Source organism: Tachyglossus aculeatus, chromosome 14, assembly GCF_015852505.1.
Source record: "Tachyglossus aculeatus isolate mTacAcu1 chromosome 14, mTacAcu1.pri, whole genome shotgun sequence".
Lineage (NCBI taxonomy): Eukaryota > Metazoa > Chordata > Mammalia > Monotremata > Tachyglossidae > Tachyglossus > Tachyglossus aculeatus.
In genome coordinates, this window is record NC_052079.1 from 2,617,843 (window position 1) to 2,644,745 (window position 26,903).

The 26,903-nt window shown below is 47.6% G+C and overlaps 1 protein-coding gene across 1 annotated transcript in view; it reads right to left on the reverse strand.

The window, feature by feature from the left end:
- Nucleotides 1–26,903, reverse strand: part of SAMD4A (sterile alpha motif domain containing 4A) — a 113,054-nt gene that overhangs the window by 18,134 nt on the left and 68,017 nt on the right. The window contains 5 exon segments of the mRNA XM_038756662.1: nucleotides 4,250–4,356; nucleotides 4,358–4,494; nucleotides 8,869–8,955; nucleotides 11,031–11,140; nucleotides 18,958–19,221. Coding sequence (XP_038612590.1) covers nucleotides 4,250–4,356; nucleotides 4,358–4,494; nucleotides 8,869–8,955; nucleotides 11,031–11,140; nucleotides 18,958–19,221 — 705 coding nt within the window.

A 26,903-nucleotide genomic window follows, 5' to 3' on the forward strand; every position in this document is an offset into this window, starting at 1 on the left:
CTTCATTTCCTCCTCTGAAAAATGGAAATAAGATCCTCCACTCTCTCTTCATCTTGGACTTTGTACCCCTGATGGGACAGGGATTGTGTCCGATCTGTTTATATTTTCACTCCCCCAGTGTGAAGCACACTGCTTGGCCCACTCAAGGTGCCTAGAGACTGTGAGCCCATTGTTCAGTAGGGATTGTCTCTATCTGATGCCGAATTGTACTTTCCAAGCGTTTAGTCCAGTGCTCTGCACACAGTAAGTGCTCAATAAATACGACTGAATGAAGGAATTAATAAAAATCATCGTAACAAAGTCTCTTGAGTTATTGGATCTTTTTTTTTTTTTGTCACGGTAGTTGTTAAACGCTTACTATGTGCCAGACACTGTACTAAGCGTTAGGGTAGATCCAAGCTAATCAGGTTGGACGCAGTCCCTGTCCCACATGGGGCTCAAGGCTTTTAATCACCATTTTCCAGGTGAAGGAACTGAGGCCCAGAGAAGCGAAGTGACTAGCCCACGGTCACACAGAAGCAGATGAGCGGCGGAGGCAGGATTAGAACCCAGGTCCTTTGGACTCCCAGTCCCGGACTCTCTCTCAAAGATAGACAGATGATCTGGAAGAGCGATTGTTTGTTTCGTTGCCGCTAAGGACAGGGGAGTGGGCCGAAGCAGACCGTCTCAGGGCGAAGCCTACGGGGCAGAGGCCAGCCAGAGGGTGGAACGGACATTTGGACTGAGACTTTGGACTTTAGTAAGAGCCTAAAAAATCCCATAATAATAAGAATACACATAGTATGTGCTTAAAAAATGCCATTCTAATAATAACAATAATACCTAGACTAGGAGTCCCATGTGGGACAGGGACCGTGTCTTAACTAATTTGATTGGACTATCCCCACTGCTTAGAACAGTGTTTGACACATAGAACCTAAAAATTCCATAATAATAATAATAATTATGCTACTTAGTGAGCCCCAAACCAGACAGGGACTGTGTCTGGTCTAATTCACTGGACCTTCCCCAGCACTTAAAACAGTGTTTGACACATAGTAAGTGCTTAAAAAATGCTATTCTAATAATAACAATAATACCTAGACTAGGAATCCCATGTGGGACAGGGACTGTGTCTTACCTAATTAGATTGGATTATCCCCACTGCTTAGAACAGTGTTTGACACATAGTAAGAACCTAAAAATTCCATAATAATAATAATAATAATTATTATTATTATTATTATGCTACTTAGTGAGCCCCAAACCAGACAGGGACTGTGTCTGACCTAACTCACTGGACATTCCCCAGCGCTTAGAACAGTGTTTGACACATAGTAAGAACCTAAAAATTCCATAATAATAATAATAATTATTATTATTATTATGCTACTTAGTGAGCCCCAAACCAGACAGGGACTGTGTCTGACCTAACTCACTGGACCTTCCCCAGCGCTTAAAACAGTGTTTGACACATAGTAAGTGCTTAAAAAATGCCATTCTAATAATAATAATAATACCTAGACTAGGAGTCCCATGTGGGACAGGGACTGTGTCTTACCTAATTAGATTGGACTATCCCCACTGCTTAGAACAGTGGTTGATACATAGTAAAAGCCTAAAAAATTCCATAATAATAATAATAATAATAATAATAATAATGCTGCAACTTAAGACAGTGAGCCCCAAACCAGACAGGGACTGTGTCTGACCTAAGTCACTGGACCTTCCCCAGTGCTTAAAACAGTATTTGACACATAGTAAGTGCTTAAAAAATACCATTCTAATAATAATAATAATACCTAGACTAGGAGTCCCATGTGGGACAGGGACTGTGTCTTACCTAATTAGATTGGACTATCCCCACTGCTTAGAATAGTGGTTGACACATAGTAAGAGCCTAAAAAAAATCTCATAATAATAATAATAATAATGATAGTAATAATGATAAAGATAAATTAGACAGTGAGCCCCATGAGGAACAGGGACTGTGTCTGACCTAATTCATTGGACCTTCCCCAGCACTTAGAACACTGTTTGAAACATAGTAAGAGCCTAAAAAAAACTCATACCAATAATCATAATCATAATCATAATCATACTTAGACAGTGAGCCCCATGAGGGACAGGGACTGTGTCTGACCTAATTCATCATTTGACACATAGTAAGAGCGTAAAAAAAAATCCCATAACAATAATAATAATAATAATGATAATAATACTTAGTGAACTCCATGTGGGACAGGGACTGTGTCTGAGCTAATTCACTCGGACCTTCCCCAGTGCTTAAAACACATAGTAAGAGCCTATAAAAATCCCATAATAATAATGATAATGACAATAATAATAATACTTAGTGGGCCCCATGAGGGACAGGGACTGTGTCTGATCTAATTCATTGGACCTTCCCCAGTGCTTAGAACAGTGTTTGACACATAGTAAGAGCCTAAAAAAATCCCATAATAATAATAATAATGATAATGATAATAATAATAATAATAATACTTAGACAGTGAGCTCCATGAGGGACAGGGACTGTGTCTGACCTAATTCACTCGGACCTTCCCCAGTGCTTAAAACACATAGTAAGAGCCTAAAAAAATCCCATAATAATAATGATAATGATAATAATAAAAATAATACTTAGTGGGCCCCATGAGGGACAGGGACTGTGTCTGATCTAATTCATTGGACCTTCCCCAGTGCTTAGAACAGTGTTGGACACATAGTAAGAGCCTAAAAAAATCCCATAATAATGATAATGATAATAATAATAATACTTAGACAGTGAGCTCCATGAGGGACAAGGACTGTGTCCGACCTAATTCACTCGGAACCTTACCCGGCGCTTAGAACAGTGTTTGACACCCAGAAAGCGCTTAACAAACACCAAAAAAAAAATATATATATATATATATATATATATATATATATATGTATATATATATATATATAGATATATATATATATATACATATATATATATATATTCCTGGCAGGTCAAACCCTCACCCACCCCAGACCCCCAGACCGGTGGGGGTTGTGTCCACAAGGCTTGGGGGCATTCATTCATTCAATCGTATTTCATCATCATCATCATCACCAATCGTATTTATTGAGCGCTTACTGTGTGCAGAGCACTGTACTAAGCGCTTGGGAAGTACAAATTGGCAACACATAGAGACAGTCCCTACCCAACAGTGGGCTCGAGCGTTTACTGTGTGCCGAGCACTGGACTAAGCGCTTGGGAAGTCCAAGTTGGCAACATCTAGAGACGGTCCCTACCCAACAGTGGGCTCACAGTCATCATCATCATCACCAATTGTATTTATTGAGCGCTTACTATGTGCAGAGCACGGGACTAAGCGCTTGGGAAGTACAAATTGGCAACATATAGAGACAGTCCCTACCCAACAGTGGGCTTGAGCGTTTACTGTGTGCCGAGCACTGGACTAAGCGCTTGGGAAGTCCAAGTTGGCAACATCTAGAGACGGTCCCTACCCAACAGCGGGCTCACAGTCATCATCATCACCCCCAATCGTATTTATTGAGCGCTTACTATGTGCAGAGCACTGGACTAAGCGCTTGGGAAGTACAAATTGGCAACACGTAGAGACAGTCCCTACCCAACAGTGGGCTCACAGTCATCACCATCATCCCCAATTGTATTTATTGAGCGCTTACTGTGTGCAGAGCACTGGACTAAGCCCTTGGGAAGTACAAATTGGCAACACATAGAGACAGTCCCTACCCAACAGTGGGCTCACAGTCTAAAAGGGGGAGACAGAGAACTAAACCAAACCTACCCCCAAAATAAAATAAACAGGATAGATATGTACAAGCAAAATAAATAAATAGAGTCTAGAAGGGGGCGTGTCCTGGGACTCTACTGTGCCCCCCGCAAGCGCCCAGTACAGTGTCCGGCCTCCAGTCGACGTTCAGCCCCGACTAAGAGGCGGCAGGGTGGGGCCTGGAACCGGTGAGGTGGTCCTCCAGTGCTGTGTGCCCCGTTAAGCGCTCAATAGATACCAATCAATCAATCAATCAATCAATCGTATTTATTGAGCGCTTACTATGTGCAGAGCACTGTACTAAGCGCTTGGGAAGTACAAATTGGCATCACATAGAGACAGTCCCTACCCAACAGTGGGCTCACAGTCTACGGGTGGTCCAGCGGATGGGGACTACCTGGGCAGAGGCAGGCGACGGCCCTCTTATCCCGGGCCGGGTGGGCACCGGCGTGTCCCCTTCCACGGTGGCGGCGACTCACCTTTGCCCATGACCCTGGTGAACTGGCCGGGCAGGTCCCCGTCGGCCAGCGGGCTGGCCGCCGTCTCTCCCTCGCAGCTGCTCAGCCCCACGACGGCGGGGGGGGGCCTCCTTCCCGTCGGGGGGCCGGCGGGGCCGGGGGGCGTCACCGGGGGGGCCCTGGCAGCCGTAGGCTTTGATGGGGGTGAGGATCATCTGGTGGAGCTCTTGTAAGGCCAGGCGCAGGTTCCCGCCGTCTAGGATGTCCTGGTGGGGGGCAAGGGGAGGGCAGAGCTCACCTCCTCCAGGAGGCCTTCCCAGACTGAGCCCCCTTTTTCCCATCCCCTCCGCCCTACCTCCTTCCTCCTTCCCCTCCCCACAGCGCCTGTATACATGTGCATCCCGATTTCTTACTCTATCTATTTTACCTGGCTATCGATCTATTTTATTTATTTTAATTTTACTTTATTTTGCTGTTTTACTTTACATTGCCAACTCGCGCTTCCCAAGCGCTTAGTACGGTGCTCGGCACACAGGAAGCGCTCAATAAATACAATTGATGGATTGACTGGACATATTAATTTTACTTTATTTTGCTGTTTTACTTTACGTTGCCAACTCGTACTTCCCAAGCGCTTAGTACGGTGCTCGGCACACAGGAAGCGCTCAATAAATACGATTGATGGATTGATTGACTGGACATATTAATTTTATTTTATTTTGCTATTTTACTTTATGCTGCCAACTCATGCTTCCCAAGCGCTTAGGACAGTGCTCGGCACACAGGAAGCGCTCAGTAAATACGACTGATGGATTGATTGACTGGACATATTAATTTTACTTTATTTTGCTATTTTACTTTATGTTGCCAATTCGTACTTCCCAAGTGCTTAGTACAGTGCTCTGCACACAGGAAGCACTCAATAAATACGATTGATGTCCCAATTTCTTACTCTATCTATTTTACCTGGATATCGATCTATTTTATTTATTTTAATTTTACTTTATTTTGCTGTTTTACTTTATGTTGCCAATTTGTACTTCCCAAGCGCTTAGTACAGTGCTCGGCACACAGGAAGCGCTCAATAAATACGATTGATGGATTGACTGGACATATTAATTTTATTTTATTTTGCTATTTTACTTTATGCTGCCAACTCGTGCTTCCCAAGCGCTTAGGACAGTGCTCGGCACACAGGAAGCGCTCAGTAAATACGACTGATGGATTGATTGACTGGACATATTAATTTTACTTTATTTTGCTATTTTACTTTATGTTGCCAACTCGTGCTTCCCAAGCGCTTAGTACAGTGCTCGGCACACAGGAAGCGCTCAATAAATACGATTGATGTCCCGATTTCTTACTCTATCTATTTTACCTGGCTATCGATCTATTTTATTTATTTTAATTTTACTTTATTTTGCTGTTTTACTTTACGTTGCCAACTCGCGCTTCCCAAGCGCTTAGTACGGTGCTCGGCACACAGGAAGCGCTCAATAAATACAATTGATGGATTGACTGGACATATTAATTTTACTTTATTTTGCTGTTTTACTTTACATTGCCAACTCGTACTTCCCAAGCGCTTAGTACGGTGCTCGGCACACAGGAAGCGCTCAATAAATACGATTGATGGATTGATTGACTGGACATATTAATTTTATTTTATTTTGCTATTTTACTTTATGCTGCCAACTCATGCTTCCCAAGCGCTTAGGACAGTGCTCGGCACACAGGAAGCGCTCAGTAAATACGACTGATGGATCGATTGACTGGACATATTAATTTTACTTTATTTTGCTATTTTACTTTATGTTGCCAACTCGTACTTCCCAAGTGCTTAGTACAGTGCTCTGCACACAGGAAGCACTCAATAAATACGATTGATGTCCCAATTTCTTACTCTATCTATTTTACCTGGATATCGATCTATTTTATTTATTTTAATTTTACTTTATTTTGCTGTTTTACTTTATGTTGCCAATTTGTACTTCCCAAGCGCTTAGTACAGTGCTCGGCACACAGGAAGCGCTCAATAAATACGATTGATGGATTGATTGACTGGACATATTAATTTTATTTTATTTTGCTATTTTACTTTATGTTGCCAACTCGTGCTTCCCAAGCGCTTAGGACAGTGCTCGGCACACAGGAAGCGCTCAATAAATACGACTGATGGATTGATTGACTGGACATATTAATTTTATTTTATTTTGCTATTTTACTTTATGTTGCCAACTCGTGCTTCCCAAGCGCTTAGGACAGTGCTCGGCACACAGGAAGCGCTCAATAAATACGATTGATGGATTGATTGACTGGACATATTAATTTTACTTTATTTTGCTATTTTACTTTATGTTGCCAACTCGTGCTTCCCAAGTGCTTAGGACAGTGCTCGGCACACAGGAAGCGCTCAATAAATACGATTGATGGATTGATTGACTGGACATATTAATTTTACTTTATTTTGCCATTTTACTTTATGTTGCCAACTCGTGCTTCCCAAGTGCTTAGGACAGTGCTCGGCACACAGGAAGCGCTCAATAAATACGATTGATGGATTGATTGACTGGACATATTAATTTTATTTTATTTTGCTATTTTACGTTATGTTGCCAACTCGTGCTTCCCAAGCGCTTAGTAAAGTGCTCTGAACACAGTAAGCACTCAATAAATACGATTGATTGACTGGACATATTTACTATTCTATTCATCTTCATGATGGCATTTATTAAGCGCTTACTATGCGCAAAGCACTGTCCTAAGTGCTGGGGAGGTGACAAGGCGATCAGGTTGTCCCACGGAGTCTTACAGTCTTAATCCCCATTTTACAGATGAGGTAACTGAGGCCCAGAGAAGTGAAGTGACTTGCCCAAAGTCACCCAGCTGACAATTGGCAGAGCAGGGATTTGAACCCATGACCTCTGACTCCAAAGCCCGGGCTCTTTCCACCGAGCCACGCTGCTTCTCTGCGATGTGCATCTAGCTTTACTTCTATTTATTCTGATGACTTGACACCTGTCCACATGTTTTGTTTTGTCGTCTGTCTCCCCCTTTTAGACTGTGAGCCCGCTGTTGGGTAGGGACCGTCTCTATATGTTGCCATCTTGGACTTCCCAAGCGCTTAGTACAGTGCTCTGCACACAGTAAGCGCTCAATAATATTTATTCTGACGGTACTGACACCAGTCTACATGTTTTGTTTTGTCATCTGTCTCCCCCTTCTAGACTGTGAGCCTGTCATTGGGTAGGGACTGTCTCTATACGTTGCCGACTTGGACTTCCCAAGCGCTTAGTCCAGTGCTCTGCACACAGTAAGCACTCAATAATATTTATTCTGATGGTACTGACACCAGTCTACATGTTTTGTTTTGTCATCTGTCTCCCCCTTCTAGACTGTGAGCTCGTCGTTGGGTAGGGACTGTCTCTATATGTCACCGACTTGGACTTCCCAAGCGATTAGTTCAGTGCTCTGCACACAGTAAGCGCTCAATAATATTTATTCTGACGGTACTGACACCTGTCTACATGTCTTGTTTTGTCATCTGTCTCCCCTTTCTATACTGTGAGCCCGTCGTTGGGTAGGGACCGTCTCTATATGTCGCCGACTTGTACTTCCCAAGCACTTAGTCCAGTGCTCTGCACACAGTAAGCGCTCAATTATATTTATTCTGATGGTACTGACACCTGTCCCCATGTTTTGTTTTGTCGTCTGTCTCCCCCTTCTAGACTGTGAGCCTGTTGTTGGGTAGGGACCGTCTCTATATGTCACCGACTTGGACTTCCCAAGCGCTTAGTCCAGTGCTCTGCACACAGTAAGCGCTCAATAATATTTATTCTGACGGTACTGACACCTGTTCACATGTTTTGTTTTGTCATCCATCTCCCCCTTCTAGACTGTGAGCCCGACGTTGGGCAGGGACCGTCTCTATATGTCGCCGACTTGGACTTCCCAAGCGCTTAGTCCAGTGCTCTGCACACAGTAAGCGCTCAATAATATTTATTCTGATGGTACTGACACCTGTCCCCATGTTTTGTTTTGTCGTCTGTCTCCCCCTTCTACACTGTGAGCCCGTCGTTGGGTAGGGACTGTCTCTATATGTCACCGACTTGGACTTCCCAAGCGCTTAGTTCAGTGCTCTGCACACAATAATAAATAATAATAATAAATAATATTTATTCTGACGGTACTGACACCTGTCCACACGTCTTGTTTTGTAATCTGTCTCCCCCTTCTAGACTGTGAGCCCATCGTCGGGTAGGGACTGTCTCTATATGTTGCCGACTTGGACTTCCCAAGCGCTTAGTCCAGTGCTCTGCACACAGTAAGCGCTCAATAATATTTATTCTGACGGTACTGACACCTGTCCCCATGTTTTGTCGTCCGTCTCCCCCTTCTAGCCTGTGAGCCTGTCGTTGGGTAGGGACCGTCTCTATATGTTGCCGACTTGGACTTCCCAAGCGCTTGGTCCAGTGCTCTGCACACAGTAAGCGCTCAATAAATATGACTGAATGAATGACACCGGCTTTTGGTGAATGCTGTCGGGTGGGACATAGGACCGTGCATCTGGGGATGGACGGGGAGAACCGGCCGCCCGGGCCCTCCGCCGGGAAGGTCTGCCCACCCTCCGCCCCACTCACCCTCTCTAGGGTCTTGAGGAGGTTCTGCCTCTCTTTGAGCTTTTGGATGCTGATGACGATTTTGTGTCTTGCCCCCTTGGTGACATTCTGCAGGCAGACGGGAGCTGGGTTAGGGCGGCGGCCACGCGGCCCCCTCCGGGACCGATTTTTTATTTTCTCGTGGGATTTCTTCTAGCCTGTGAGCCCGCTGTTGGGTAGGGACCGTCTCTCTATGTCACCAATTTGTACTTCCCAAGCGCTTAGTCCAGTGCTCTGCACACAGTAAGCGCTCAATAAATACGACTGACTGAATGAATGAATTTCTATAAGGGTGCTTACTAAGAGCACTGGGGTAGACAGGAGCTAATCAGGTTGGACGCAGTCCCTGTCTCACCTGGGGCTCACAGTCTTAATCCCCATTTTACCGATGAGTGAATTAAAAATACTAATAATGGCATTTATGAAGCACTTACTATGTGCAAAGCACTGTTCTAAGCGCTGGGGAGGTTACAAGGTGATCAGGTTGTCCCACAGAGGGCTCACGGTCTCAATCCCCGTTTTATAGATGAGGTAACTGAGGTCCAGAGAATAATAATAATAATAACAATGGCATTTTGTTAAGCGCTTACTATGTGCAAAGCACTTTTCTAAGCGCTGGGGAGGTGACAAGGTGATCAGGTTGTCTCACGGAGGGCTCACGGTCTCAATCCCCATTTTATAGATGAGGTAACTGAGGTCCAGAGAATAATAATAATAATGGCATTTTATTAAGCGCTTACTATGTGCAAAGCACTGTTCTAAGCGCTGGGGAGGTTACAAGGTGATCAGGTTATCCCTCGGGGGGCTCACGGTCTCAATTCCCATTTTATAGATGAGGTAACTGAGGTCCAGAGAATAATAATAATAATGGCATTTTATTAAGCGTTTACTACGTGCAAAGCATTGTTCTAAGCGCTGGGGAGGTTACAAGGTGATCAGGTTGTCCCTCAGGGGGCTCACGGTCTCAATCCCCATTTTATAGATGAGGTAACTGAGGTCCAGAGAATAATAATAATAATAATAATAATAATAATGGCATTTTATTGAGTGCTTACTATGTGCAAAGCACTGTTCTAAGCGCTGGGGAGGTTACAAGGTGATCCGGTTGTCCCTCAGGGGGCTCACAGTCTCAATCCCCATTTTACGGATGAGGGAACTGAGGCCCAGAGAAGTGAAGTGACTAGCCCAAAGTCACACAGCTGACATGTGGCGGAGCCAGGATTTGAACCCATGACCTCTGACTCCAAAGCCCGGGCTCTTTCCACTGAGCCACGCTGCTTCTCTCTAGAGTTGAGACCCAGAGAAGTGAAGTGGCTTGCCCAAGGTCCCGCACAGCAGACAAACAGTGTCCATCTGACTCCCGGGCCCAAGCTCTATCCCCTAGGCCACATTACTTCTTTACGAACTTAAGTCCATCCAAAGGGGGAAAAAAAAAAACAGGGCTTTTGTTAACGTCTTTCTCCCGCTCTACCCATGAAGTTGCTCGCTGGCGGGGATAATGTCAACCAACCATACTGAGCGCTTAGTACAGTGCTCTGCACACGGTAAGCACCCAATCAATACCACGGACTAATGGATTGATGTGGCTTTTCTCAGGACTAAATAACCCCCTGCTAAGAGGGAAGATGCTGTGTTACTGTTGAAGCTCCTTATGGGCAGGGTAAGGGGCAGGGAATACTCTTCTATACGTTGTACTCTTCCAAGCGCTCAGTACAGTGCCCCGCAAACACCTGGCACATAGTATTAGCCCTGGTTTTTTCCCTTCTGATGGACTTAATCCAGCTAATCGAGAAGCAGCGTGGCCGGGAGTCCGAAGGACTTGGGTTCGGCTCCGCCACTTGTCTGCCGTTGGACCTCGGGGCGAGTCACTTCACTGGGCCTCAGTTTCCCTCATCTGTAAAATGGGGATGAAGACTGTGAACCCCACGTGGGATGGGGACTGTGTCCAACTTGATCAGCTGGTGTCCGTCCCGGCGCTTGGTCCTGTTTTGAAGCACAGGGAGCAATGCCGGTTAATTTAATGTTTGGGCTGATGGGGACCGCGCTAATATGGTCGACGTGATTCCTGGGGAGATTCTGCCACGTCTTAAGGCCGGGGATGGCTCGCGAGCACTGGCCGGGGAGGAGGTAGACTGGCCGCTTACCTGAGCCTCCAACTGGCATTCGGTGAGCGCCATCATCTCCTCGTAGGTCATCTGAGAGAACAGAGCTGCGTACTTGTGCAGGCGGAGACTCTTCAACCACGCGGGGACGTCTGCCAGGTCGGGGGGCGAAAAGCAGAGAAGGCGAGAGAGACGGAGAGAGGAGGGAGAGAGACGAGGAGAGAGAGGCAGGGAGGGAGAGGTGGGAGACAAAAAGAGAGGGAGTGAAAAGTAGGAGAGGGACAGAAAAGTAGGAGAAGAGGATGGAGTAAGCGAGGGAGTGAGAGAAGATATGGGGAGAAAGGGAAAGAAGGGTACAGGGAGAGAGAGAGAGGAAAGGAAGGCAGATGAGGGGAAAGAGGCAAGAGAAAGGTGGGACAGAAATGGAGACGGAGTGGGAAGAAAGAGAAGAGATGGGGAGAAAGGAGGAGAGGGAAAAAAGGAGCGAGAAAAAGGGAAGAGAGACAAGGGGAAAGGCAGGTAGAGAAAGATGGGAGACAAAGAGTGAGAAGTAAGACAGGGAGTGAGAGAAGACATGGGGAGAAAGGAGGAGAAGGATACAAGGAAAGGGGGAGAGAGAATTGGAGAGAGAGAAGAGAGATGAGGAGAGAAAGGTGGGAGACAAAAGGAAAGGGAGTGAGAAGAGGATGAAGTAAGAGAGGGAGTGAGAGAAGACACGGGGGAAAAAGGAAAGAAGGGTGCAAGGAAAGAGAGAAAGGGAGAGAGAGGAAAGGAAGACAGATGAGGGGAAAGAGGCAAGAGAAGGGTGGGACAGAAATGGAGACGGAGTGGGAAAAAAGAGAAGAGATGGGGAGAAAGGGGGAGAGGGATAAAAGGAGAAAGAAAAAGGGAAGAGAGACAAGGGGAAAGGCAGGAAGAGAAAGATGGGAGACAAAGAGTGAGGAGTAAGACAGGGAGTGAGAGAAGACATGGGGAGAAGGGAGGAGAAGGATACAAAGAAAGGAGGAGAGAGAGAATTGGAGAGAGAGAAGAGAGATGAGGAGAGAAAGGTGAAAGACAAAAGGAAAGGGAGTGAGAAGAAAGGCAGGGAGTGAGAAAATACATGGGAAAAAAGGGGGAGAAGGTTACAAGGCAAGATAGAGAGAAATGGGGAGAGAGAAGAGAGGTGAGGAGAAAGGCAAGGAGAGAAAGGTGGGAGGAAAAAGACATCGGGAGGAAGGGGGAGAAGGATACAAGGAGAGAAAGGGAGACAGAAAAGGAAGACAGATGGGGGAACAGGCAAGAGAAAGGTGGGACACAAATGGAGATGGAGTGGCAAGAAAGAGAAGAGATGGGGAGAAAGGGGGAGAGGGATAAAAGGAGACGGAAAAGGGAGAGTGGAGAGGAAGAGAGACGAGGAGAAAGAGGCAGGAAGAGAAAGGTGGGAGACAAAAGGAGACAGAGTGAGAAGTAAGACAGGGAGTGAGAGAAGACATGGGGAGAAAAGAGGAGAAGGATACAAGGAAAGGGAGAGAAAAGTGGAGAGAGAGGAGAAGAGAGATGAGGAGAGAAAGGTGGGTGGGAGACAAAAGGAAAGGGAGTGAGAAGTAAAACAGGGAGTGAGAAAATACATGGGGAGAAAGAGGGGAAGGTTACAAGGCAAGATAGAGAGAAATGGGGAGAGAGAAGAGAGGTGAGGAGAAAGAGGCAAGGAGAGAAAGGTGGGAGGCAAAAAGACATGGGGAGAAAGGGGGAGGATACAAGGAGAGACAGACAGAAAGGGAGAGAGGAAAGGAAGACAGATGAGGGGAAGGAGGAAAGAGAAAGGTGGGACACAAATGGAGATGGAGTGGGAAGAAAGAGAAGAGATGGGGAGAAGGGGAGCGGGATAAAAGGAGACAGAAAAAGGGAAAGGTGGGAGGCAAAACGACAAGCGGAGAAAGGGGGAGAAGGATACAAGGAAAGAGAAATGGTGAGAGACATAGATGATCATTTCATTATAAAACGGCTGCAGAGGACATAATCTGGACTGTCCGGGGCATGATAGGCCAGGTATCAATCAACCAGTGCTATTTCTTGAGCGCCTACCTGTGTGCAGAGCTAAATACTAAGTACTTGGGAGAGTATGATACGCTGGAATTAGCAGATGTGTTCCCTGCCCACGAGTAGCTTCCAGTTTAGACGGGGAGACGGACGTTCGCCTGAAGGGAAGTCCGGCCTTCCCTCCCGGACGCCAAATGGCCACGACCCTGCGGTGGGGAGAGGGGCGTGTCGGGCCGGCGAGAACCAGGGAGAACCGCTACCGATGACGCACTTACACTGTGCGAAGCTCTGGGTCAAGGGCTCAGGTAGAGGCAAGAACGCCCCACCGGACACCATCCCTGCCCCACTCGGGGCTCAGTCTAAAGAGCAGGAGAATTCTTATCCCCATTTTGCGGATGAGGAAACTGAGGCCCGGAGAGAAGTCCGGTGACTTGGCGGAGGTCACCAGGCAGAGAACGCGCCCGTGACCTTCTCCTTGGCTCAACAGTCAGAGTCTTTCCAGAATCCTCGGGACTTGCCCTCCTACACACACAAACACACATTTTTTTTTTGTAATGGTATTTGTTAAGCGCTTACTATATGCCAGGCACTGTACTAGGTGGCTACAAGCTAGTCAAGTTGGACACAGTCCATGTCCGCAGTCTTAATCTTCCTTGTACAGAAGAGGGCCAGAGAAACGAAGTGACTTCCCCAAGGTCACGCGGCAGACAAAGTGGCAGAGCCAGGATTCGAACCCAGGGTCTCTGACGAGACATAAGGTAATCAAGTTGGACACAGTCCCTGTCCCGCTCGAGGCTCGCAGTCTTAGTCCCCGTTTTACGGATGAGGGAACCGAGGCCCAGAGAATTCATTCATTCAATCGGATTTATTGAGCGCTTACTGTGTGCAGAGCACTGGACTAAGCGCTTGGGAAGTACAAGTTAATAATACGGATGAGGGCATTTATTAAGTGATTACTATGTGCAAAGCACCGTTCTAAGCGCTGGGGAGGTTACAAGGTGATCAGGTTGTCCCATGGGGGGCTCACAGTCTTAATCCCCATTTTACAGATAAGGTCAACGAGGCCCAGAGAAGTGAAGTGACTCACTCAAAGTCACCCAGCTGACAATTGGCAGAGTCGGGATTTGAACCCATGACCTCTGACTCCAAAGCCCGGGGTCTTTCCACTGAGGTACGCTGCTCGCTTCCCGGGTGAGGGAACCGAGGCCCAGAGAAGTGAAGCGACATGCCCAAGGTCGCCCAGCGGGCAAGCGGGATTGGAACCCGGGTCTTTCAGACCCCCAGGCCCGGGCTCTAGCCATCATCTTCTAGACTGTGAGCCCGTCGTTGGGTAGGGGCCGCCTCTATATGTTGCCAACTTGGACTTCCCAAGCGCTTAGTACAGTGCTCTGCACACAGTAAGCGCTCAATAAATACGACTGATTGAATGGATCAAGCTGGAAGCCCCCCAAGAGTTACCGGTTCCATTCCCGGACCTCACCGTGATGGAGTTCAACCAAAAAAGGGCCCACTGAGGCCACAGGCCTCGGCTCCATCGCTAACCCGCGGGCTCCACCACCTAGTCATTCATTCAATCGTATTTATTGAGCGCTTACTATGTGCAGAGCACTGTACTAAGCGCTTGGGAAGTCCAAGTTGGCAACATCTGGAGACCTAGTCGGATGCTCTTTGAAACCCACGGGGAAGTCTCGGCACTCATGGGAAGTTCACTCAGTCAATCCATCCGATCGTATTTACTGAGCGCTTACTCTACGCAAAGCACAGTACTAAGAGCTTAGGAGGGTACGATGTAACAGCAAACGGACACATTCCCTGCCCACAACAAGCTTACAATCGAGAGGGGGAGAAATATAACAGAATAAAATATAACAGAGTTGGTAAACACGTTCCCTGCCCTCAGAGAGCTCACATTAGAGAGGGAGACAGACGTTCAAATCAATTTATCATCAATCATCATCAATCGTATTTATTGAGCGCTCACTGTGTGCAGAGCACTGTACTAAGCGCTTGGGAAGTACAAGCTGGCAACATATAGAGACAGTCCCTACCCAACAGTGGGCTCACAGTCTACAAGGGGGAGACAGAGAACAAAACCAAACATACATACATACTAACAAAATTTAGTTCACTTGTACTTACTGAGCGCTTATTGTGTGCACAGCACTTGATTGAGAGCTCGGGAGAGTACGATATAACAACAAACGGACACATTCCCTGCCCACAACGAGCTTACAGTCTAGAGGGGAGACCTTAATAGAAATAAATAAATGTTAAAATCTAGGAGACTGGAATTAGGAAAGGGGAGAAGGAGAGGGAGACCAAGAAACTCTTGGTGTTCCCGTCCAGTTGAGAAAAGACGGAAATAGAATAATAATAATGATGATGATGGCATTTGTTAAGCGCTTACTATGTGCCAAGCACTGTTCTAAGCACTGGGGAGGAGACAAAGTGATGAGGTTGTCCCACGGGGGGCTCACAGACTTAATCCCCACTTTGCAGATGCGGTAACTGAGGCCCAGAGAATAACAACAATAATAATAATAATGGCATCTGTTAATTAATTAATTTTGCATTTGTTAAGCGCTTACTATGTGCAAAGCACTGTTCTAAGCGCTGGGGAGGACACAGGGTGATCAGGTTGTCCCACGTGGGGCTCACAGTCTTAATCCCCGTTTTCCAGATGAGGTCACTGAGGCCCAGAGAAGTTAAGTGACTTGCCCAAGATCACACAGCAGACATGTGGCGGAGTCGGCATTTGAACCCATGACCTCTGACTCCAAAGCCCGTGCTCTTTCCACTGAGCCGCGCGGCTTCTCTAAGCGCTTACTATGTGCAAAGCACTGTCCTAAGTGATCAGATTGTCCCACTGGGGGCTCACAGTCTTCATCCCCACTTTCCAGATGAGGGAACTGAGGCACAGGGGATTTAAGTGACTTCATCATCATCAATCGTATTTATTGAGCGCTTACTGTGTGCAGAGCACTGTACTAAGCGCTTGCCCACTGAGGTACAGAGGATTTAAGTGAGTTGCCCAAAGTCACACAGCTGACAACGGAGCCGGGATTTGAACCCAGGACAGGGCCCGGCTCCTCAATGAATATCAGAAACCAAACCCCACTGTGTCACCGCGGCTCGGTCAACTAGGGCACGGCCTGCACTCCCACAGTGCATCGCCCGACCAGGCCCGCCCGGCTCCGGAAGGCCTCGGCCTGGACGGAAATCAATCAATCAATCAATCAATTGTATTTATTGAGCGCTTATTGTGTGCAGAGCACTGTACTAAGCGCTTGGGAAGTACAAGTTGGCAACATATAGAGACGGTCCCTACCCAACAGTCGGCTCACAGTCTAAAAGGGGGAGACAGAGAACAAAACCAAACATACTAACAAAATAAAATAGAAGAGATATGTAATTAATAAATGAAGAAAGAAAGGAAGAAAGGAAGAAAGAAAGGAAGGAAGGAAGGAAGGAAGGAAGGAAGGAAGGAAGAAAGAAAGAAAGAAAGAAAGAAAAGAAGGAAAGAAAAGAAGGAAAGAAGGAAAGAAAAGAAGGAAAGAAGGAAAGAAAAGAAGGAAAGAAAGAAGGAAAGAAAGAAGAAAAGAAAGAAGGAAAGGAAAGAAGGAAAGGAAAGAAGGAAAGGAAAGGAGGAAAGGAAAGAAGGAAAGAGAGAAGGAAAGAGAGAAGGAAAGAGAGAGAGAAAGAGAGAGCGAGAAAGAAAGAGAGAAAGAAGGAAAGAAGGAAAGGAAAGAAGAAAGGAAAGAAATGTGTTGTCCCAAAACTAGCTCAAGGGGAGGAGCGAACGTTTCCAAAATGGGCTGGGAATGTGTTTGTCCTGTCAATCAATCAATCAATCAATTGTATTTATTGAGCGCTTACTGTGTGCACAGCACTGGACTAAGCGCTTGGGAAGTCCAAGTTGGCAACATATAGAGACGGTCCCTACCCGACAGCGGGCTCACAGTCTAGAAGGGGGAGACAGACAACAAAACCAAACATACTAACACAATAAAATAAATAGAATAGATCTGTACAAGTAAAATAAATAAATAAATAAATAGAGTAATAAATCCCCACTCCCTCATGAGACTGAAAGCTCCCTCGTGGAGAGGCTAGCTGGGATTCTTCTCCGGTCACTCCCCACGGTGCTCAGGGAGCAACGAAAGAAAAACCCGCACGGCTCAGTGGAAAGAGCCCGGGCTTTGGAGTCAGAGGTCATGGGTTCAAATTCTGGCTCCGCCAACTGTCAGCTGGGTGACTTTGGGCAGGTCACATCACTTCTCTGGGCCTCAGTTCCCTCATCTGGCAAATGGGGATGAAGCCTGTGAGCCCCCCGTGGGACAACCTGAGAAGTTAAGTGACTTGACCGAAGTCCCACAGTCCCACACCTTCACATCCACCGGAGAGAGAGTGCCCTGTGGGGCCTCACGCTGTGGTTGCCATCTCCTGAGCGCTTAGTATAGAGCTCTGCGTTTCCAGTGAGCGCTCAGTACAGAGCTCTACGCCGCTAGTGAGAGCTCAGTAGATCTCACCTTCAGGGGAGATGCAGCACCGATGAGGCTGGAGAACGTCAGAGAAGAGGCGGATAAAGAAACCGACCAACGGCTGGGGGTGACGACAGATTCCCCCAATCATCCGGCCGTTACCGACGGCCCCGGATTGGGCATTTTTTTTTTAATGGAACTTAAGCGCTTACTATGTGCCAGGCACTGTACTAAGCGCTGGGGTAGACACAAGCTAATCGGGTCGGACAGAGTCCCTGTCCCACGTGGGGTTCACAGTCTCAATCCGTTTTACGGAGGCGGGAACTGAGGCCCTGAGAAGTGAAGTGACTTGCTCAAGGTCACACCGCAGACAAGGGGGGAGGGAGGCGGGATTAGAACCCAGGTCCTCCCGATTCCCAGGCCCAGGCTCTATCCACGAGGCCGTGCTGCTTATCAAGCGCCTCCTCTTTGCAGAGCGCAGTACCAAGCCCTTGGGAGAGTACGGTGAACCGGCTGGTAGACACGATCCCTGTCCACAAGGAAAACAACAATAATAATCCTAATAAATTGTGGCATTTGTTAAGCGCTTCCTCTGTGCCAAGCGCTGGGATCATCCATCCGCCAAACTAGCTCTCTTACTCCCTTCAAGGCCCTACTGAGAGCTCACCTCCTCCAGGAGGCCTTCCCAGACTGAGCCCCTTCCTTCCTCTCCCCCTCGTCCCCCTCTCCATCCCTCCCATCTTACCTCCTTCCCTTCCCCACAGCACCTGTACATATGTATATATGTTTGTACATATTTATTATTCCATTTATTTTACTTGTACATATCTATTCTATTTATTTTATTTTGTCAGTATGTTTGGTTTTGTTCTCCGTCTCCCCCTTTTAGACTGTGAGCCCACCGTTGGGTAGGGACTGTCTCTATATGTTGCCAACTTGGACTTCCCAAGCGCTCAGTACAGTGCTCTGCACACTGTAAGCGCTCAATAAATACGATTGATGATGATGATGATCATCATCAATCGTATTTATTGAGCGCTTACTATGTGCAGAGCACATATGATGATGAGAGCACGGTGAACTGGCTGGTAGACACGATCCCTGTCCACAAGGAAAACAACCATGATAATCCGAATAAATTGTGGCATTTGTTAAGCGCTTCCGCTGTGCCAAGCGCTGGGATCATCACAGACTTAAGCAGGAAGGAGAGGAGGTCTCGAATCCCCGTTTTCCAGATGAGGTGACCGAGGATCGGAAAAGCGAATCGCCCCGTAACCTAGCGACGGAGCCGAGATGGGAATCTGGGGTCCTCGGCCCCCTTTTTCCGGGCCGGGTCTCGGCAAATCCGTCCGGGCGACCCCCGGTTTGCTCCTGGGGAGGCCGAGGGGGGTCTTGGGGTGCAGGGGTGGGTGACCTCTGACCTCGCACCTGTCTAGAAGCCAACGGGGACCTCAGGGACCACTCACCTTTCATCCCACTACCTTCTTCTCGGAATGTGTTAGGCCCGCGGGTCTGCTCTTCTGCGTGTTCGCTCCCGCCACTTCCCGAAGAGGCTACACTGCTTTGTGGAGACAGGGGGGCGTGATCGGGAGGGGTGCACTGAGATCCTCTGCCTCGTAAATCCTCATGAGACATCCATCCGTGGCCCAGAGGCTGGTTGGGCCCGTTCGTGGGTGGGGTAAGGGACACAGAACGTTTCAAAGGGCTGTGGTGGGCCTGGCCTGGGAGAACTGAAAGAACAAAACAAAACAAAAAATAAAAATAAAAGTAAAAAAGCAGAGGAGACAGGTTATTTCCCTCCCCCGTGGAGTCTCGGGGTGTCGGGGCGACCCCCGGCGTCACCGGGGGAGGCCCTTCTGGGGGCGTGGGGGCGGCGGGAGGGGTACGGCCTAGCCGAAAAGTCTCTGCTGGCCTTAATCCGGCAGAAAAAAAAAAATCGAATTTGGAATAATAATAATAATGCAGGCATTTGTTAAGCGCTTACTACGTGCAGAGCACTGTTCTAAGCGCTGGGGAGGATACAAGGTGATCAGGTTGTCCCACGTGGGGCTTAAAGTTTTAATCCCCATTTTACAGATGAGGTAACTGAGGCCCAGTCACGTGCCCAAAGTCACCCAGCTGACAATTGGCGGAGCCGGGATTTGAACCCATGACCTCTGACTCCCAAGCCCCGGCTCTTTCCACTGAGCCACGCTGCTTCTCAGCCTCCCCATCCACCTGGCATCCATTTTCAGCTGGGTGAGGGAGGGGGCGTCTATTGTGTGTGTTGTGGGGGGGGGGAAATCCCTCGGATCCTTTTAAGACTGTGAGCCCACTGTTGGGTAGGTACTGTCTCTATATGTTGCCAACTTGTACTTCCCAAGCGCTTAGTACAGTGCTCTGCACACAGTAAGCACTCAATAAATATGATTGATTGATTGATTGATCCGGTGTCCGATCATACCCCGATGGGGAGTCCAGTGGAGGAAAAAAAAAAAGGAGGGGCCCGAGCATCGGGAGCGTCGATGAAATTCTAGACTGTGAGCCCGTTGGTGGGTAGGGACCACCTCTTTATGTTGCCAATTTGGACTTCCCAAGCGCTTAGTACAGTGCTCCGCACACAGTAAGCGCTCAATAAATACGATCGAATGAATGAAAGCTCGGTCAAAACGGCCTTGTGAACTAGCTACCGGCCCAAAAGGCTGGGCCAGTAGGAAAGGGGTAGGGACCGTCTCTATATGTTGCCAACTTGGACTTCCCAAGCGCTTCATACAGTGCTCCGCACACAGTAGGCGCTCAATAAATATGATTGAATGAATGAAAGTTTGGTCAAAACAGCCTTGTGAGCTAGCTACCGGCCCAAAAGGCCGGGCCAGTAGGTAGGGACCGTCTCGATTTGTTGCCAACTTGGACTTCCCAAGTGCTTAGTCCAGTGCTCCGCACACAGTAAGCGCTCAATAAATATGACAATCAATGAATGAATATGTTGCCAACTTGTACGTCCCAAGCGCTTAGTACAGTGCTCTGCACACAGTAAGCGCTCAATAAATACGACTGAGTGAGTGACAGAGAGCGAAAGACCGGCCAGTAAGGAATCGCGAGCGAATCCGGGAGCCATAAGACGTCTTGGAGACTTTTCTTCTCCCCTCAGGTGGGCGGCCTGAGGGGTCCGGGGCCTGTGGGCATTTGTCCGGAAGGGCATGCTGGGAAGCCTGGGCATCGATCAATCGATCAATCGTATTTATTGAGCGCTTACTGTGTGCAGAGCACTGTACTAAGCGCTTGGGAAGTCCGAGTTGGCAATATAGAGAGACGATCCCTACCCAACAGCGGGCTCACAGGCTAGAAGGGGGAGGCAGACAACAAAACCAAACAGATTAACAAAATAAAATAAATAGAATAGATATGGACAAGTAAAATAAATAGAGTAATAAATATATGCAAACATATATACATATATACAGGTGCTGTGGGGAAGGGAAGGAGGTAAGATGGGGGGATGGAGAGGGGGAAGAGGGGGAGAGGAAGGAGGGGGCTGAGTGTGGGAAGGCCTCCTGGAGGAGGTGAGCTCTCAGTAGGGCCTTGAAGGGAGGAAGAGAGCGAGCTTGGTGGATGTGGAGATCACGTATTGGGCATCACGCATCGGGCATCATGCATCGGGGTCACCGGGGGGACCACAAGGTGACCCTCCCCTCCTCTGGGGTCCTCACTGCAGGCCCAGCATCACGGACTGTCCTGAGCGTGGCCTAATGGTTAGAGAACGGGAAAGCTGGAGAAGCAGCGTGGCTCAGTTCATTCATTCACTCATTCATTCATTCAATCGCATTTATTGAGCGCTTCCTGTCTGCGGAGCACTGGACTAAGCGCTTGGGAAGTACAAGTCGGCAGCATCTAGAGACGGTCCCTACCCAACAGCGGGCTCACAGTCTAGAAGGGGGAGGCAGACAACAAAACAAAACATTCATTCATTCAATCGCATTTATTGAGCGCTTATTGTGTGCAGAACACTGGACTAAGCACTTGGGAAGTCCAAGTCGGCAGCATCTAGAGACGGGCCCTACCCAACAGCAGGCTCACAGTCTAGAAGAGGGAGACAGAAAACAAAACAAAACATTCATTCATTCATTCATTCATTCAATCGTATTTATTGAACACTTACTGTGTGCAGAGCACTGTACTAAGCGCTTGGGAAGTCCAAGTCGGCAACAGATAGAGACGGTCCCTACCCAACAGCGGGCTCACAGTCTAGAAGGGGGAGGCAGACAACAAAACAAAACATTCATTCATTCAATCGTACTTATTGAGCGCTTACTGTGTGCAGAGCACTGGACTAAGCGCTTGGGAAGTCCAAGTCGGCAACAGATAGAGACGGTCCCTACTCAACAACGTGGATAAGTCACTTCACTAGGCCTCCGTTTGCTCGCCTGTAAAATGGGGATGAAACTCACGCTCTCCCTTCCCGCTTTAGACCCGCGAGCCCCACGTCGGACGGGGGCTGTGTCCGATTAATTTGTAATTAATTTGTAATTTGTGATTAATTTGTATTTCCTCGAGTGCTTGGCACATAGTAAGCGCGGGACAAATACCACAATTATTGATATTAGTATTATTATCCCTGTTTTCCATCTCACAGGTGGGGTCTGTGTCCGACGTGATTAATTTGTATTTACTCGAGTGCTTGGCATGTAGTAAGCGCGGGACAAATACCACAATTACTGATATCAGTATTATTATCCCTGTTTTCCATCTCACGTGCGGGGCTGTGTCTGACGTGATTAATTTGTATTTCCTCGAGTGCTTGGCACGTAGTAAGCGCGGGACAAATACCACAATTATTGATATTAGTATTATTATCCCTGTTTTCCATCTCACAGGTGGGGTCTGTGTCCGACGTGATTAATTTGTATTTACTCGAGTGCTTGGCATGTAGTAAGCGCGGGACAAATACCACAATTACTGATATCAGTATTATTATCCCTGTTTTCCATCTCACGTGCGGGGCTGTGTCTGACGTGATTAATTTGTATTTCCTCGAGTGCTTGGCACGTAGTAAGCGCGGGACAAATACCACAATTACTGATATTAGTATTATTATCCCTGTTTTCCATCTCACGGGGCAGGGGCTGTGTCCGATGTGATTAATTTGTATTTCCTCGAGTGCTTGGCACATAGTAAGCGCGGGACAAATACCACAATTATTGATATTAGTATTATTATCCCTGTTTTCCATCTCACGGGGTGGGGGCTGTGTCCGACGTGATTAATTTGTATTTCCTCGAGTGCTTGGCACATAGTAAGCGTGGGACAAATACCACAATTATTGATATTAGTATTATTATCCCTGTTTTCCATCTCACGGCGGGGGCTGTGTCCGACGTGATTAATTTGTATTTCCTCGAGTGCTTGGCATGTAGTAAGCGCGTGACAAATACCACAATTATTGATATTAGTGTTATTATTTCTGTTTTCCATCTCACGGGGCAGAGGGGCAGCGTGGCCTAGCAGAAAGAGCCCCGGCCTGGAGTCAGAAGACCTGGGTTCTAATCCTGACTCCGCCACTTGTCTGCTGTTTGACCTTGGCCACGTCACTAAGCAAGAACAGTGCTTTGCACATAGTAAGCGCTTAACAAATACCATTATTATTATTATTATCTCTCTGGGCCTCGGTTACTTCCCCTTCTAGACTGTGAGCCCACTGTTGGGTAGGGACCGTCTCTATATATTGCCAACTTGTACTTCCCAAGCACTTAGTACAGTGCTCTGCACACAGTAAGCGCTCAATAAATACGATTGATTGATTGAGTCATCTGCAAAATGACGATTAAGACTGTGACCTCGTCCAACCCGATTATTCATTCATTCATTCAATCGTATTTACTGAGCGCTTACTGTGTGCAGAGCACTGGATTAAGCGCTTGGGAAGTACAAGTTGGCAACATATAGAGACGGTCCTTATTCTTCATTCAATCATATTTATTGAGCGCTCACTGTGTGCACAGCACTGTACTAAGCGCTTGGGAAGTACAAGTATATAAAGACAGTCCCTACCCAACAGCGGGCTCACAGTCTAGAAGAACTTGTATCTACCCCTGCGCTTAGTACAGCGCCTGGCACATAGTAAGTGCTTTAGGAGCGTGGCTCAGTGGAAAGAGCCCGGGTTTTGGAGTCAGAGGTCATGGGTTCGAGTCCCTACTCCGCCAATTGTCAGCTGTGTGACTTTGGGCAAGTCACTTCTCTGTGCCTCAGTTCCCTCATTTGTAAAATGGGGATTAAGATTGTGAGCCCCCTGCGGGACAACCTGATCACCTTGTCACCTCCCCAGCGCTTAGAACAGTGATTTGCACATAGTAAGCGCTTAATAAATGCCATTATTATTATTATTTAGCCAAAAAAAAATAGACGGCATCCACGGGGTTTCTGTGGAACATTGCTCCGAACTCCCTACCCCTAAACTCAGGACCGAACCTCCCTCTCCCCCCTGTTGTTGGGCAGGGACCGTCTCTATCCGTTGCCGATTTGTACTTCCCAAGCGCTTAGTACAGTGCTCTGCACACAGTCAGCGCTCAATACGTACGAATGAATGAATGAACAGAATGCTTTGCACACAGTAAAAAGCGCTCAATAAATCTCCCTGAGTGAATGAATGAACACGGCATCGCCGCGATGGGTGAGCAAACATTGGACCAGGAATCAACCAATCGTATTTATTGAGCGCTTACTGTGTGCAGAGCACTGGACTAAGCGCTTGGGAAGTACAAGTTGGCAACATATAGAGACGGTCCCGACCCAACAGCGGGCTCACAGTCTAAAAGGGGGAGACAGAGAACAAAACCAAACATACTAACAAAATAAAATAAATAGAATAGATACGTACAAGTAAAATAAATAATTAGAGTAATAAATATGTACAAATATATATTCATATATACAGGTGCTGTGGGGAAGGGAAGGAAAGCGACGGTGCCCGGTGACACGTGGGTTGGCTTGGATTTCCAGAGCCACGGTCGCCATCCCTCCATTCGGGGGCCGCCGGTTGTGTTGATGGCTCACTGGTGGGCTCCAGAAGGGACAGATCCCTTATTTTTTAATTTTCCAACGTCCCCTGCCGCCCCCGGGATAGGAAATCTCCCGGAAATTCCCATTCCCCCGCTCGGTTGGCTCTCCAGAGGCCTAGCCGGAAAGCCGGTCTCAGTCTTGGCTCTGCCCGCCCGGGTCAACCCCGCCAATCCCACCGAGTTTCCGTCTTCTCCGGCCCTCCGGGATCCCGTGGACGTGCTGACGTGGATCGGAATTGAGAGACGGAGGGTGGGGAGACGATTCGAGGAGGAAGATACATATGGATATATGTTTGTACGGATTTATTACTCTCTATTTATTTTACTTGTACGTATCTATTCTATTTATTTTATTCTGTTAGTATGTTTGGTTTTGTTGTCTGTCTCCCCCTTCTAGACTGTAAGCCCGCTGTTGGGTAGGGACCGTCTCTAGATGTTGCCAACTTGGACTTCCCAAGCGCTTAGTACAGTGCTCTGCACACAGTAAGCACTCAATAAATACGACTGATTGATTGATTGAAGAGGACCATACCCTACCACGGGGAAAATCCAAGACACTCAACTCCACCCCGTCGACTGTTCTACCCAAACGCGTTTCATTGACCACGCTGAGAAGCAGCGTGGCTCAGCGGAAGGAGCCCGGGCTTTGGAGTCAGAGGTCACGGGTTCAAATCCTGGCTTCGCCCCTTGTCAGCTGGGTGACTTTGGGCGAGTCACTTCACTTCTCTGGGCCTCAGTGACCTCATCTGCAAAATGGGGATGAAGACTGGGAGCCCCCCATGGGACAACCTGATCATGCTGTAACCTCCCCAGCGCTTAGAACAATGTTTTGCATATAGTAAGCACTTAATAAATACCATTATTATTATTATTATTTACGATACGGTTAGAATAGCCGTAAGACTGGAAACTCCTCGAGGTTCGGGGCCTGTTTTCGAACATCCGGGGCGCCTGGATGGCATGGAGGCGGAGGGAGGGGTGTCCAGAGGAGTGGCTATCAGGGATGGGGGGCGGGGGTCCTCTGTAGAGAAAGCTGTGTAGCTGCCCGGGCCTGGGAATTGGAAGGACCCGGGTTCTAATCCCGGCCCCGCCACCTGTCCGCCGTGTGACCTTGGGCAAGTCGCTCCACTTCTCGGAGCCTCAGTTCCCTCATCTGGAAAATGGGGATGGAGGCTGTCAGCCCCGCGGGGGGACAGAGACTGTGTCCGACCCCATTTGCTTGTATCCACCCTGGCCTGGCACATAGTAAGCGCTTAACGAATACCACAATTATTATTATTATTACACAATAAGCACTTATAAATACCTCAATTATTATTATTACATAGAAAGCGCTTAACAAATACCACAATTACTACCTCTATTATTATGGAGAAGCAGTGTGGCTCAATAAATACCATTGATTGATTGAAGTTCAAGTTGGCAATATCTAGAGACGGTCCCTACCCAACAGCGGGCTCACAGTCTAGAAGGGAGACACAGACAACAAAACAAACCGTATTGACAAAATAAAATAAGTAGAATAAATATGGATAAATAAAATAAATAGAGTAATAAAGCACTGTCTTAAGCGCTCGGGGCGGGAAGGGAGGAAGGGCCCGGAGTCCGACCCCAACCACGGGGAACGTCTGCTCAAGGGGACCGTCTCCAGGCATCAAAAAGCAGGGGGGTGGGACTGTGAGCCCACTGTTGCGTAGGGACCGTCTCTATATGTTACCGACTTGGACTTCCTAAGCGCTTAGTACAGTGCTCTGCATACAGTAAGCGCTCAATTAATACAATTGATTGATTGATTGATTGATTGACTGAAGTCCAAGGTGGCAACATCTAGAGACGGTCCCTACCCAACAGTGGGCTCACAGTCTAGAGGGGGGAGACAGAGAACAAAACAAAACATATTAACAAAATAAAATAAATAGAATAAATATGGACAAATAAAATAAATACAGTAATAAAGCACTGTCCTAAGTGCTCGGGGCGGGAAGGGAGGCTGGGCCCGGATTCCAACCCCAACTGCGGGGAACCTCTGCTCAAGGGGCCCGTCTCCGGGCGTCAAAAAGCTGGGGGGATGGGACTGTGAGCCCACTGTTGGGTAGGGACCGTCTCTAGATGTTGCCGACTTGGACTTCCCAAGCGCTTAGTCCAGTGCTCCGCACACAGTAAGCGCTCAATAAATACGACTGATTGATTGACTGATTGAAGTCCAAGGTGGCAACATCTAGAGATGGTCCCTACCCAACAGCGGGCTCACAGTCTAGAAGGGGGAGACAGAGAACAAAACAAAACATATTAGCAAAATAAAATAAATAGAATAAATATGGACAAATAAAATAGAGTAATAAAGCACCGTCCTAAGCGCTCGGGGCGGGAAGGGAAGC